This window comes from Poecilia mexicana, unplaced genomic scaffold (genome assembly GCF_051168715.1).
Source record: "Poecilia mexicana isolate PSO_F unplaced genomic scaffold, ASM5116871v1 scaffold_1, whole genome shotgun sequence".
In the NCBI taxonomy this organism is placed as follows: domain Eukaryota; kingdom Metazoa; phylum Chordata; class Actinopteri; order Cyprinodontiformes; family Poeciliidae; genus Poecilia; species Poecilia mexicana.
The window spans coordinates 23,348,983-23,363,796 of record NW_028263370.1 but is presented as its reverse complement, the minus strand read 5'-3'; the positions used below and the strand labels follow the sequence as shown (position 1 = coordinate 23,363,796).

General features: G+C 42.9%; 2 protein-coding genes across 3 annotated transcripts in view; one reads left to right on the top strand and one right to left on the bottom strand.

Moving 5' to 3' along the window:
* neurl1aa (neuralized E3 ubiquitin protein ligase 1Aa) overlaps positions 1 to 4,384 on the top strand; it is a 45,425-nt gene extending 41,041 nt beyond the window's left edge. The window contains exons 5-6 of the mRNA XM_014985671.2: positions 557 to 706; positions 1,290 to 4,384. Coding sequence (XP_014841157.1) covers positions 557 to 706; positions 1,290 to 1,531 — 392 coding nt within the window. The 3' untranslated portion in view covers positions 1,532 to 4,384. The remainder of the gene's footprint in view (positions 1 to 556; positions 707 to 1,289) is intronic.
* Positions 4,385 to 6,303: 1,919 nt separating this feature from the next.
* sh3pxd2aa (SH3 and PX domains 2Aa) overlaps positions 6,304 to 14,814 on the bottom strand; it is a 104,175-nt gene continuing 95,664 nt past the window's right edge. For both annotated transcript variants that reach the window (XM_088006661.1, XM_014985673.2), the window contains one exon: positions 6,304 to 14,595. In XM_088006661.1, coding sequence (XP_087862787.1) covers positions 12,583 to 14,595 — 2,013 coding nt within the window. In that variant the 3' untranslated portion in view covers positions 6,304 to 12,582. The remainder of the gene's footprint in view (positions 14,596 to 14,814) is intronic.

Here is a 14,814-nt window from a genome sequence, read left to right as displayed (position 1 = left end):
CTAACTAAATATTCAGTTTGAAGTGAGATATGTAGATGCTAATAAAATATTTAATTTTGAACATGTTGAAAATATGACTTTAAAAATGAATCCCAATTTTTTATGACAAGCTAAATAATCCAAATTATTATTAATTTGCTGTTACTTTCTGTGTAACTTTACAAATGGAAGCCAATAGAAGCAACTGTAGGTGTGCATCAATCTGGGAAGGGTTGTAGGACCAAAGTGTCGCCACCTCAAACTGTCAGCACGGTGCTGTCAGGGTCGTTTTACGGAGGCAGGACCGGACAGCGAGGAGTCGGCCATGAACCCGACTGGAAATGAGATTTATAGCCACCAGTAACATCCAGCTATATTTATTGTTTCTGTATTTCTGTATTTTGTTAATATTTAGCCATTAAAGGTTGAACACACCTTTAATTTTTCTACCCGACCTCCTCCGGCAGTATTCATTACTGTCCTGGTGAAAACGATCTTGGTTTCCAGCGGAAACAACCAATCGAAGACAGATTTCCTCCATCTAAAGGAATTCATGCGCTCTGTTTCACTCGGCTAGGCTCCACCCACGTTGGGGACCCACGGGCCACGTCCAACCCCAGCTCGCCCTCCTCCTCCCCACACACGCCCAGCGCCCTGGGGAGCGGCGTCTCCGACCCGGTCCTGAACGGAGGCTTGTGTTCGGCCGCCTACTGCAGCTCAGCCGGAGGTAGGTCGGCCCAGACGGGGAACCTGCTGCCCCACAGGAAAACATGGAAATGTGTTTTTGAGATGGTGGAGAGATTTGATCCCACTGCAGTTCCAGAGCGTCACCGTCTCAGGAAAATGTTTGATATGTCCCACATGAAGCTTATTCACTGACAGATCCACATCTAAGTCCCATTCAGTGTCTGATTTACAGTTTCATGGCATTTTTGTTGTTCCTTCCAGTAACCACTAGATGTCCCAACAGAACCCAAAGCAAAGGAAAACAGGACTGGGAGAAAAGAAAAGAAAATCTGCTATTTACACGCCCTTAAACTTTAATATGTGATGAAGCAAAAATCAAATCATTAGTTTTTTTTTTTATAGAAAATTTATCAATAAATTTGTCCATGTTTGTGAAGTTGAATGAAAATTCTCACACATGATTTTCCATTGATGTCAATCAAAATTTTAACCAAGTTAATTGCAGGGTCTGTAACTAATTAATCGCAGTCACAATAGAAAAATAGAAAATAATAGAAACCCACATACCATTAAAATATGGCGATACTTCTGACGATGTTGGTTGCTTTGTGCTGTCGCTGCAGGAACGACGCCCAGCTCCCCGGTCAGCCTCCCCAAGTCTCCCACGTTCCCGTCGGGCCGGGGCCCGTGGGCCGACGAGTGCTCCATCTGCTACGAGAACGCCGTGGACTCGGTCATCTACACCTGCGGACACATGTGTCTCTGCTACGCCTGCGGCCTCAAGCTGAAGAAGATGTCCAACGCCTGCTGTCCCATCTGCAGGAGACAGATCAAAGACATCATCAAGACGTATCGCAGCACGTAAAGAGCGCCTCAGTCTGACCAACAGTCGGTGACGTTCAGGGACTTTTGTTTTCCTCCTCTGGGACTGGAGAAGGCTTTCAGTGAGGAAGAACCTGAACTCATCTGGTCTTGGAGCCTTTGGCTGCAATTTGGGCCTGAAGCTACCGAGCCAGTTTGGGGCTGAATGTGTTGACGGCTCCTCCACATGTTGACTGACGCTCTGCGTGGCGAAGCACGCCTGCTGCACGTCATCCTCAGTACGTCACAACTTGTGTCTGTGTGCTACTGGGCGCAGCTCGGCTGCTTTATCGTGACATTCGGTGTTAGAGACGCCCAGCGGTGCTGAGTCTCCAGTAGGATTGTAACCTCTCTTGTACTCGTATAATCTAACGTACCTTGATGGTAGTTTTATTTCAAATCGTCAGTAGCTCTAATGTCGTTCTAGCTAGCTGCTTGCTGTGCAGTGTGGTGTGTTGCACTGAAATCAGCATTTATTGAGACTCATCTGCTGAAACAATCTCAAACCTGCAAAATCTGCAGCTCTGATTTCTTACAGAAAACAGTCATTTGGTTACTCCTCAGGACCAGCTGCCATTTCTGAATACAATTTTTATCCAAATTCTACCTATAAAGATCTGCCTGACACACTGTGAGTGTTGAATATAAAGAATCCTCCCATCCCAAGAGTTAAAGGATTGTTGCCATCAGCCTCCTGCCTTAACGCACAGAACCTGTTCTGTGTTCCAAAAACCCCGATGGAGAACCAAACGATGCTGCTGTGTGGCTCAGACTGCCACAGCTCTTCACTCAGAGGAGAAACTAAAAGCACACGAAATCTAACTATTTTTGTAGAAACCCATTTTCCTTGTTGAATATTTTAGATGTAAAATACACTTTGTGACAGAAGCTTCATCAGCAGCAGAGATCCTTTACTGAAAGTTTAGTGGAAGGACAAAAGAAAAGTTCAAATTGATTATTTCTTTAAATATTTCAATGATTTATAGCCCTAAATTTTTTTAGTATATAATTTATATTTATTGTAAAAAGAAAATGTAGTAATAAGTCCAAGGTTTACCAGCTCAGGAAACAAATGATCATCCATTCTGTAGAAAGTCTTAAATCTGCATAAAAACAACCTCCTACCAAAATGGAAACATTGTGTATAGATGGAAAGAAGGAAAGCTGCTGATCAGATGCAGCCATGAACTCTTCCAAAAAAACTGGGACTTTTGTTGCTCTGGAGTTTTTACACATTTTCAGAACAAAGGACTGAAAGACATCAGCTCTGAAAATCAGCCGATGACTTTAGAACGACTGTAAGATAATCTCCAAACTGTTTCATTCTGCAGAGAAAAACATTTTTCAAGCGGACATCGTTTAGGGCAGCTGACGTCCCGGTGTCCACCCCGCGACGGTCCAAAGGTCAAAGAAATGACAAAACATGGAAGGGCGCCATCTCAGAGTCTACAGGCCGCAATCAGCAGCTCAAGCTTCTTAACAGGGCAATTACTGAGGCTGACACTCCATCCAAACTGTGACAGAACGGGTGAAAAACAGAAGAATCCAGGTGTTACAATGACCTAGTCAAAGTCCAGACCTCAACCTGATGCAGTGCTGTAGTGAAACCGAGATGTGCAGAAGTTAACGTCAAAGTGGTTCTGCCAGCTGTTGGATCATCTGTGTCCATCACACAGCTTTTAAATTTCAGTTCACCTTTTCTCCTCCAGATGACCGTAATGTGGTAGAGGTCAAAGGTCATCTGGGACCAGAAGATTAGAAGTTCTAGCATGTAAGATGGAGGAAGTGAGAGGAAAGGCGATGCTCTGAACGTAGCTCTGTTCATGCGTTTCCGTTTGTAGATAATGAATTAAAGGCTCTGAGTTTTGCTGCTGCCGCCGGGACGTTTCACTCGCCCTCCTCCGACGGTCTGGTTTGAATTCGCTACTGCTTTAAGTGTTAACCCAACATTTGAATGTTAATTTATAAGTTTAAAGAAATGTATTCACTTAAACTGAGGAAAAAGAACCACCTCTTTGTGTTTTTACTTTTACGTTTGCTCCTAAGATTTCTCCTTGTTTTCTTCTTTATTGAAACCATGAGATCAGAAACGTGTTTGTTTGTACCTGATGCTGTGGAGAGACGTTTGCAGTACAATCAAAACCCGATTTCAGGTGTTTGCTGTAATTTATGGTGTTTATTTAGCCACATTAGGGACCCTCACTCCCCACCTCTGTGTTTATAGCACTTATTATATCAGTGTATAGTAATGGAAACGTCACTTTATGAGGCTACTGATTGTAATCTTGTAAGTGTTTAGGCCAGCGTTGCTCTCTCCTTACTCTGTGCAGACCAAATCAAAAAGCTGCCCTCTGTTTGTAACTTTTTGGAATAAATCCCCAACCTGCAGTCTGTCTGTCAGACATTGACTTGTAAATGATTTTATACTTTCAGTGTGATGCTGTTTTTATTATCCTTCATGCACAGAACTCAAGACGCTCCTTGAATGTTATGAACCTGTAATGTAATATTTATTTGTCCATCACTGACGTGGGGACTGCTTTGGTTCATGTGTGTGTGCTTTTTTTCCTGCATCTATTTGATGTTTATGGAGCTCGGCTTCCTCACACGGCTGCACATCTACACTTTCTTTAAATCTCGCCGTCACACCTGAGATGAAACCCTCCTTTTGTTCACCCAAACTGAACATTGGGACCAAACGAACTTCTGAGTGGAACGCTGCTGGCGTTCCTGCAGGAAGCTGGAAAAACGATGTATATGCGCTCTGTTGGTGGCACAGAAATCTTTTTGTTTCTTCATTTAAAGCAGCAGTGTGAGCTGGATGATTGTGGTTAATAAACTTTCCAGATGTGTTTGAGCCAAACGTTTTTGATTCATTATTAAAATACTATCAATAGAAAGTAGCATGCATCAATTTCTCTTTCATTCTGTGCTTGTGGTTTGGCGATGGTAGAGGGGAAGTGAATGAAATAATAAATTTGTTCATGTTTGCTAACTTTGAAAACACTTAGTGGACTTCATGCCTTTATTTTGAAGTTTCAAACAAGAAACAAAGACCAAAACAGGGCTTCGTAGAATAAGGTAGTTAAATTGGTGCTTGGGGTTTCTAGTCTTTCAACAGCAGATATTAGAAGTGAAGATAGCTCTAACGTTACTTTCCGCTAAATTTGATAACGGCTCTTTAGCACAGCTAACATTTATGACTAGTACGTTACAGTTAGCGCAAGTAACATGTTTTAGTGAACATTTTCATTGTACTCATTTAATAAAATGTTGTGCTACATGACTGGCTTTATATTTACCCCAACATTTAACTTTATGACACGCAAAATTACAAGAGGATCGCCAACATTGTCTCCAAGTGTATTCTGGGTAAAACTTGTTACCAGCCATCCACCAACGTCATTCACTTGGAAACGGATGGAGAAGCAGCTAGAGCATTTTTACGGACTAAGTTAACATGAGTGGAGCGGCAAAGTGAGAAGGATGGAAAGAAAAGCCAAAAACTGTCAACAATAAACCTAGCTTCAGCAGCTGCTAGCTGCTCCAGGCTCTGAGTTGAATTTGATTTAAATTATCATGAGCCTTATTATTTGAGGATAAAGGGTCCGGTCAGTAGCCCCGCCCCCCGGCCCGACTTTGACTTGTTCCGCTACTCTGACCTCTGACCCCAGCCCAGAGGTCTGGGGTCAGAGGTCATGAATGCTCAGCTGAAGGCGTTCTGAAGTTTTCTGCCTCCTTCATGTACCTGATTCAGATCGTCTCCACACAAAGGAACTGACTGAGGATTATGAAGAAGAGTTATAACAAGAAAAGAAAGACTGAGCAGATTGTTCATCTGAGTATTCACATCTCTGCCGCAGATCATCATCTCTCAACGTTAACATCCAACAATATGAGCTTTAAAAGAGCCGCTTACAAAAGAATTTCATTCCAAATGTCAGAGCAGATATCGACCCTGAAGCTCGCAGCTTTATTCACCTGGAAACCATTTACAGGCTGGAGAAAGAGCTCCCCCACGTGGCAATGTCCAGGCATTTCACCCTGTGGTTAGTTTGGATCAGGGGCCGAAAACCTTTACAGCTCAGTCATTTTTACTTTTAGCGCAGTAAAAGAAAAATGGTAAAGCCACAAAATCAGCATGAATCTTCAAAACAATATGAATTATTTTTTTTCCATATTAGTAACTAAGATATTTAACTTTTTTGTTGTTTTTGGATTTAATACATTTTCTTTAGTGGGATATTAATTTTAACAGAATTTTTTTTAATTGCCAATTGTCTAAAATGACTTTATATATAAAATGTTAATATTGCTTACCCTTTTAGGAAATCTTTGAGGAAATCTTGTGCATCATAGCATGAAAACACCTGGAATTGCTCATTTCTAATCATTTTGTCTAGTTAGCCACGTGGCTAAGAAACTGTAGGTTCTGCTTGAATGAATCATTTGAATTTGCTATCAAACACTGTAGACTGTTAAACATTTTCTTTTGCTGCTGGAATTCCATTTGTCCAGTCCATCTTCTCAACTTCTCTCTTGGGTTAAGAAAATTAGCTGGAGTAACTTTAGACTAAAGCTCATTTTTAGAGTCTTAATCAGTAGTTTAACAGGTTTTCTCTGGACCTTTGCTGCTCATTTATCTCAATTCCTGTCTCATCTTTGCACTGAGTCCTTATGTCGGATCTACACTGTACTACAGCGTTTGGATGCATCATTCCTCAAACACACCTGGATCTAATGAATGGTAAATGGTGCAAATGAGCAGGAGACGAGTGAAAACAGCAAAGATAACACATTTAATATCGTTTATCTTTTGGGCAGGTACATTGTAAACATGTAGAAGATGTACAAAACAAGAGAAAGACATCGAGACTCGTCAAAATGAAGCTGGAGATAAGAAACGGCCCTGTTTTCAAAAGGGAAGGTCTCAGATCGGGAAACATCCGGACTTTCAGTCCTCATGGCACGTCTTCTGAAAACAAGGAGTCGGCAAGGCTTTAACCCAACGCAGAGAAAGAAACAGAGGAAACATGGAAGAGTAGCACCTCGTTTGGTCCAACTGAAGGCCTGCAGTTGTTTGTTAGCATGGCTGGTAAACTGGTTCTCTGTCAGGATTTACAGAGCAGGATTTACGATCTGCAGGAACCTTCTGGTGGGATTTTTTGGCACTCTGCGTTGCACAGCAGGGAGGAGATGAATTCTGTTCTCTGAATGATCAGGACCTCTGGGATATGCGCACACTCAACTTTACTTAAGATGAACCGTTGTCCTAATTAAACCAAGGACTCAGATGAAAACAGCCACAGCAGAGATTCATTCCTCAACACAGCCTCTTCCTCTTCCTTCTCGACCTCTTAAACTAAACCAGAAAGTAAATTAAAAACCTGCAGAATCGTCCTCAGCCTTCACTTCCTAAACCTCTCCAACCAAACCTGCTCCTCTCACCACCAACACCCCCCTTCCACAAACTTGGTTTCATTACATGCAAAGAAACTTTCCACATCCACTTCAACACCTTCAGTTTTCCTCTGAACAAAACAAGAAAGGAGCAAAGCAAAGACAGAGACCGGCTCACACCCATTGTTTCCCAAAAACTTCCTCAAACACTTCAGGGAGATGCGGAATCTGAAGTTAAATCCGATTCAAACGCTGACCAACACGCTTTCACCTCCCGTCTCCCTGCATCCTCCTTCACCTGAACACACCTGCTCTGAAACACACATCCTATCAACATTCTCTGAGACAACCAGGACATTTCAAGAGGAAGAGGAAACTTAGCTGTGTGGAGGAAGTGTGACGTTTCATCAAGCTGCTTTTAAATGAATAATAGCGGACGGTTGGGACGTCCAGAGGGATCTGGAAAGCAGAGCTGCAGGTGGATGGAAACCAACAGATCCTCACCAGGTCCACAAACCTTTCGCTGCGGCTGAGAGACGCTCGGATAAAAAATCTGTTCTGGAGTGATGCTGAGAGTTAGACGAGCAGCTTCAAATTATTCCCAATTCTCCATTAATTCCACTTCGGACTGAAAGAATGTCAAAGAGGGAATCACAGGAGAGCTGCACAAAATGGGATTTTTAAAGTTTTAGAAAGTAAAAAATGGAAATGTAGCAATTTGCTAAAAAAAAAAGAAAGAAAGAAGCAAACATTAAATTTTCCCAAATATTCAGAATGTGGTTCATAAAACCAACGCAACATGATGCTGACCTGTGTTGATATTTTCGTCTAACTTATTTATTATCCGTGGATCTTCCTGACAACCATGGTGCATTTTGCACTCAGGACATCCAGGATCCAGTCGGATCTGGGAATAATCCCGAAGCGTCAACACTGTTTCAGATGGAAGCTGTAACTCCGCTGGAACATGTAAATAGTTCCTGTGAAAAAAACTCATCTAATAAACTGTTTATTTATGTGCAGTTTATGTATCCAGACACTGAGGAACATTTTCCAGAACAACATTGGAAAGACTGGATGATTTACTGGGAAGCAAACCAACAGAGGAGCAACTAAACAGAGTGTGAGGTGATCCCCAAATCCACTGTTCAAAGGAAAATGAGAAAATATCAAATTGTAACTATTCAAGTCTTCAGGGATGTTTAAGTTGATTTTTCCAAATTGGAAATCAGAAATGTTAATTTCCAAATAACACTGTGGCAACAAAATGCAACTGAAACAAAATGCAACTGAAACATTGTTCAGCTGGGTGTGACGTAATCCCCAAATCAGAGTTTTGACTTTAATCTTCTGAGAAAAAAGTAAGAATTCCCCTTTTTCAGTGGCCATATTCTACATAATCCTGGTTAATCCCAGAAAGAATACATTATTTTAACATTTTTTAACTTTTATAGTGAAACTGGAGCTTTTCACTGCAAATTAGCAGGAATTGATCTAAAATGATCATTTTATTCCCAGTAAGTTTAAACTTTTACCAGATTTAATCTTTAAACAGATTTAAATTAATGTACATAGTTAAGCTAAGCTGTCGGACATGAACCTGCTAAACATTTTGCCAAATGTTCTCTTTTCCAAATTTCCAAAGTTTATTTTCTTTCCAGATGAAAACAGAAATCATATCTGAGTTAGTCGTTTTTTTCCAGGTGTTTTAAACTGTAAAGCTCTAAAGCTGAAAGGTTAGACATCTTCAACATTCCCTCCAGAGCTCTGAATGGTTTCAAGCTTTTCATTTAACTCTCAGCAGCAGATTTATTCCTTAAATTTGACTTAAAGTATTCAAACTGAAGGCTTTCTAGCCCCTAACGAGACGGAGAGCCGTGTGCGCTGACCTGTAGCACGTCAGTGCGGCCTGCTGGGGGCTCTGCGCTGAGAAAAATAACAGATTTTTCTGTTTGGTGAACACCCTGGAAGATGATGGATAGAGCGGAAATGGCCTGGAGGAGGATTCGTCTCTCAGGTCTCTTGTTTACTGCCGAGACTCTCCGGCTGACGTCAGCGAGCGCGCCATCACCTACGCTCCCAAATGTCACCTTTACCGTGGCAAACGGCGGCGAGGAGGTCTGACTGGGTCTGACAGCGAGAGAGGGGGGGAATGTCAGCAGAGACGCTCCTGTGGGTTGAGAGGGAGGACGCGCTCCCGAGGGCGAGGAAAAACAACAACACACAAAAATCTCAAAACTCCAGTCAGGCACGAACGTGACAGCTCAAAGCGGGGCAGCGGAGGGCCCCTGAAGACGGGGCTCATGGCTCTCCGCTGCCAGATGGATGTGATGTGACTCCGGAGCGGGTTTCAGTGGAGATCCTCCCGCTTTGGTCCGATGTGTTTCAGGGCCTCGGTTTGATCCGGGACGTCCATCCCCAGCAGACTTATTCTTTTTTTCTTTTTTTCTTTTACATCTGCGGCGCCGTTTCTGTCTATTGCACATATCCTCACGGGTACATTTCAACTTTTGACAAATAAAACACAGAAAAAAAAGAAATTTAAAGCATAGTTAAATGCTGCACAGGCAAATGTAGATTTGGTACAGAAAGATTCCCTTGAACAAAGGTTCAGAGCAACCAAACGAAGCAGTATGCAGTCATAACATGAGCTGAAGTGATTCAACACATTTACATAATGCCGTCGTCATAAAGGGACCAATCAACATCCTCACTCTGGCTGCAGTCATGAAACATCAACGCTTGTTTTCCTTTAAGTCAGCTGGGTTTGGATCACAGAGGTAACAGCAACATTTCATCTGCATTCTGTCTCACTACAGCCACAAACCTTAACGGAAATGGGTGAAAATGGAAGAAGTTGCTTGGATAAAGTCAGACGACGTCCAACTTACTGACCTGCAAACAAAACTACCAAACTTTGTGTGGCAGAAGATTAAAGTACATCATCCCGATTGTCATGTAGCTGGATAGGTTGTAAGATTCCAGCAATACAACCACCCTAATGTTAGAGCCACAGTGGGATCATTCAGATCAAAGCATGTCCATGTGTTAAAATGGCCTAGTCAAAGTCCAGACCTAAATCTGTGACAAGACATGAAAAATGCTGATCAAAGATGCTGTCCTTCCAACCCGACTGATTTTAAAACTTATTGTAAGTAAAATTTGGTTTTCTAACTTTTAGCATTAGAAGACCTTTGTCTTTAGTAGCTGGGGAGGAAGAACTGGACATAGAGGAGATCGACAAATAGCAATAAGCCTGAGGAGTCGACCATCTCTATACAATCCGGCATCGAGGAGCCGGAGCCTCTACACATGATGTGCCTGCCCTCCTTCCACTTTATTCTCCAAACTGTGTTGGTCTACAACATACAAAATCAATAAAGAAGCTGAGGTTTGTGGTTGTAATGGGACACAATGTAAAAAATTCAGTTCTTAACTTGTCTTAGTATTATGTTTAAGGTGCCGTACCCTGAAAATCCCCTACTGGAGGAAATGCTTGTGTCTTGTTCTTTTCAGTTATGGTCCATAACTAATGAAGGATGGAAGGTGGAAGGAGAACAAAATCAAGATCTTCACCTCCCAGCTCAGCTCAGCTCAGCTCAGCTCAGCTCAGCTCAGCTCAGCTCAGCTCAGCTCAGCTCAGCTCAGCTCAGCTCAGCTCAGCTCAGTTCAGCAGCCTGGAGCAGAGCTCTCACTTTCCTCTCCATCACTCCTCCTCTCCATCATTCATGAACAATCTCCAAGATTCTTGAACTCTGATTGAGGCAGAGACCCAGATAATTATTTGATGAACAGATCCTTAGAAAGGGTGAATATGCTGATTGTTAAATCATAAAAACCTCATAATAAATATGCTTTTAAATCAGGCATTATGTAAAGACCAATAAAGATGAAGGAAGTGCTTGTGCTTTGCTAAAGTTGCAGCCCACAGCATAAAGAAATGCAAAAATAAATTATTGTCTGATACAAAATTAAATAGTAACAAATCAATTCAGTAAATTTAGCTGCACTATGATTGAAAGAGAAAGTTAAATTTCTGAGATACTCACTGACCAGCAGCGCATTTTCATTCTTGCGCTGAGGTAGAAAATCTTGTAGTACCTCTCAACCTCCACACGAGGTCTCTGTTTCGCCAATTGTACCAAAACATCAAGAGTTTTCACATCAAGAGTTTGAGCTGCAAATTTAAATAAAAATGACAAAAAATTGAATAAATAATATGCTGAGTATTTACTGCATCTTTACATTAATGCACCACTAAAAAGTTTTAAAGTGCACTAATTTCCAAAACAGAACCACTTCGTTCCTCGTTATTGCTGTTGTGCAATCACAGAGCAAAGAAAAAAACTTTATGGTTTCGTTAAAATAGACTCTGAGCAGTTTATGTACTCTGTTAGAGATTATGATACTGTCCAGCAGAAACATAATAAAATAAAATACACATAAAGCCTAAGTGTGTCAGAAAATGTATTTCAGCTGTCTTGAACATCCGTTGATTATGAATCTGAAAGTTCAGCTATAACTCTGAATGTGATGTATCATGGGGAATTATTGGTACTTGTGTCCATAGTTTTATTTTCAGGATATTAGGATACTTATTGAATAAAAATGATTCAAAACATTAAAATTAGTTTTAAAAATCTATTGGACAGCATTACTAACATTTTTTTACATATTGTTTCCATTGTTCTTTAATCTTGTGAAAACATGTCAAGTTCTTCAGGAACAGAAAAAGTTTTAAATATTTTTAATTAAAAATCTGTTCATTTTGTATCATAAAAACAGGTAAAGTAGAAAATGTTCTGCCAATGAAAAGCTGTTTCTATTTGGTGTGATCACATTTTGAGCGTGTCCCTGGGATTCATTTCACATGTTGCAGTGACAGCAGCTTTATATTACATACATGAAACAAAACACATACAGGAAAAGATTTAAAATCTTTGTAAGCTAATTGTTTTGTCTGGAATTTAGGTCTAAAAGACATACGTTAAAAAAACTAAATATCCAACTTCCAAGTTTTTCCATGTCACTAAATAAACGTTTGAATATCATCATCACATGTTTGAGGAATGTAAGCACCAGTTTAGGCCAACCAGTTTGTTCAGAGTAAGTTTGAGCTTTAAACAGATGTTCCAAGACGGCAGAAATAATTCTCAGAGGAAGACTTGCATCAAAACGTGACAATGAAACAGACATTAAAAAAAAGAGAGATTTCGTAGTCGTCATCTTCGATCTCTGCTCTTCAATCGGTTTGATCAGGAACTGGAATCAGGATGTTGTAAATAGTAAAACTCTTGGTGGTGTTCGCAGGACTATGGCACTCTTGAAGAAAGATTTGGTTGATTCAAAGTTCTGCCATCAGGTGATCAAACACAAAAGGCACTTATTGGCCATCATCAGCAAAGCCAGTATCCTGCTTGGCTTCTGCAGAATCGAAACCTCTCCCTTAATATGTCAATGTTTTCCTCTGCCTTCCTGCTTCAGAGGTGTTCTGCTTCCTTCTCTCATTCTCTGAAAAGTGTTCCTTCCTATTTCCTCCATCTTTTCATAAGTCTACATTATCAAGGACATATTGCTTAAGGGAGGTTGGGGGTAACATTCTTGGGGACTCACGGCCCACAGCTCTAAGGAGACATCATATAGGGGGACTGGGTTTCACTTTTTCCGCTCCAGGTAATTAGACGGGACCCAGCCCTTGCGGGGAAGCAGGCTGTCCTGCACCTGGCAATACCACCATCCGTTGGGGTTTCTCTCCAGAACCTCTAGACATGTTCCTTCAGTGAAGCCCATAGTCTCCTCGTCGCCACGGTAGTCTGCAATGGACACGTACACATCCCTGCCGAGGTTGTTGTGGATGAGCTGGTTCTTCTCGATGGGCTTGGGACGCACTGTGGACACTGGGATCCCGTTGCGCTGGCTCACTCTGCTCAAGGCATCAGGGACATTGGAGGTGCTGAAGGCGGTTCCTGAGCATCCCAGACCGGAGCGTTCAACTGGCCTCGTCTGGCTTTCGACGACAACGTGGGGTCGTACAGTACTGAAGGAGGCATTTCTGCGAACTCCGAGAGTGGCAGAACCAGAGCTGTAGTGGTCACTCCTGCCTAGGGACTCGTTTCTCCGTAAGGAACCAGTCATGTAGTAGGAATCCTTAGAGGTCTGTGATGTGGTCACAAAAACAGACTGGGGCCTGACTGCCACCTGCCGCACACCGTTTCTCATACGTACACCTCCGTTAACCAGTCCGGAGGGTTTGGAGAAGCCTCCGGGGGGCTTGGAGGGAATCGGAGGAGAATTTCCTCTCAATCCTTGGTGCTGCTGGGTCAGACCCTGAATGTTGATGTTATTCAGAGCTAAAACATGCTTCTCATTCTTTTCCAGGCTGTTAGACTTTTTCCCACTATTTCGTTGTCGATTTGACTCCAAAACACTTGGCTCACCCACCTTCTTGACAGGTTCAAGGTAATAAGAGGGAGCCCAGCCCTCCTCTGAGCCCCAGCGGACGTACCACCAACCGCTCTCCTGCTTCTCTAAAACCTCAACTTCCACTCCTGCTGGAAAGCTGATTTCAGAGTCCTGGACTTTCTTGTAGACATCGACAGAGCGGTACAAAATAGGGCCTTCCACGTCTGAGTCCCCTCGGCTCCCCTTAGAGTACACAGAAGACAGATCGGACGTGCTGCGCGAACACATGGAGCCCTCTGAGGAGATAACAGAAGCTGTCTCCGAGTCATCCCCACGAGTCGGTTTGAGGGTATGTCGATACTGACTGGCAGGCCTCAGCTGCCGTCTCAGAGAGCTGATGTCCATTCTCTCAGGGCTCTGGGGTTCTGATTTGGTCAGGAGGGGTTTAGGTCTGACAGACGGCTTGGGTCTGGTGGAAGGGCTCTGACCGATTCCTGGTTCGATATCCCGCTTAAGGGCAGAACTTTTCTTTGGACCTCTGACTAGTTCGTCTGATGAAGAGTGAGGGCTGCTGTCCTGAGACCTCATGTCTACATGTCTGCCAAGTGTCTGGCTTCTTCTGCTCATCTCTGGCGTCATCGTTTTCCTGGTTAGACCAGCTAGAGGGGAAGATCCAGAAGGTTTCCTTGGGACTGTTGAGGAATGGTAGCTCCTTGGAGAGCTGGGTTCACTGGAACCTTTACCTCTGGTTCCTTCAAGGCCGCTGCTCAGTCTGAAGCCATCATTCTCATAGATGCACTCCTCCTTACTGACCTCTTCCACAGATCTGAACGAGGTTCTTCGATGAGCGAAAACTGGGGAAGCTTTGCAGACTGGAGGTGGAGCTTTACTTGATGGAGGGGAGCTGTGGTACTTTTCAGAGACAACATTGCTGGTCTTCACCTCTTGGGAGCGATCGTTCTTCAGAAACTCACTGTCAGATTCGCCCTCGTATCCGATTGCGGGAATATCGTACTCCGGTTCCTCATACACTGGCCTGCTGGGCTGCTCCGTGGCTTTGGAGGAAGGGTTCAGAGGCTGGGGAGCCTCCTCTGAGTCTTGCTTTTTGATCGGGGGAGCCGGTGGAGGGACTTTGGGGCGGGTGAGAGTGCTGCTCCGTCTGCTGAGGTTGGGCTTCTTGCGCTTGTCGATGTAGGAGCAGGGGGCCCAGCCTTCCATCTCCCCAATCTGCACGTACCACCAACCTCCTGGGTTCTTCTCTATCACCTACACAACAAACAAACAAGCCCACATTAGTGCAGTCAAAGTCACATGCACTTAATTTTGCCTTGAATTAAACTAAATAGAGTTTTCAGGTTTGTAAACATTGACGCCTTATGCAAGTTACAAAAATTTGGAGGTATTCAACCAGTCGGTGCGACAGTTCATGAGATCAATGTGTAGGGAATGTGTGCACCCCCTGGCCCAAGTTTAATGTGTCAACTA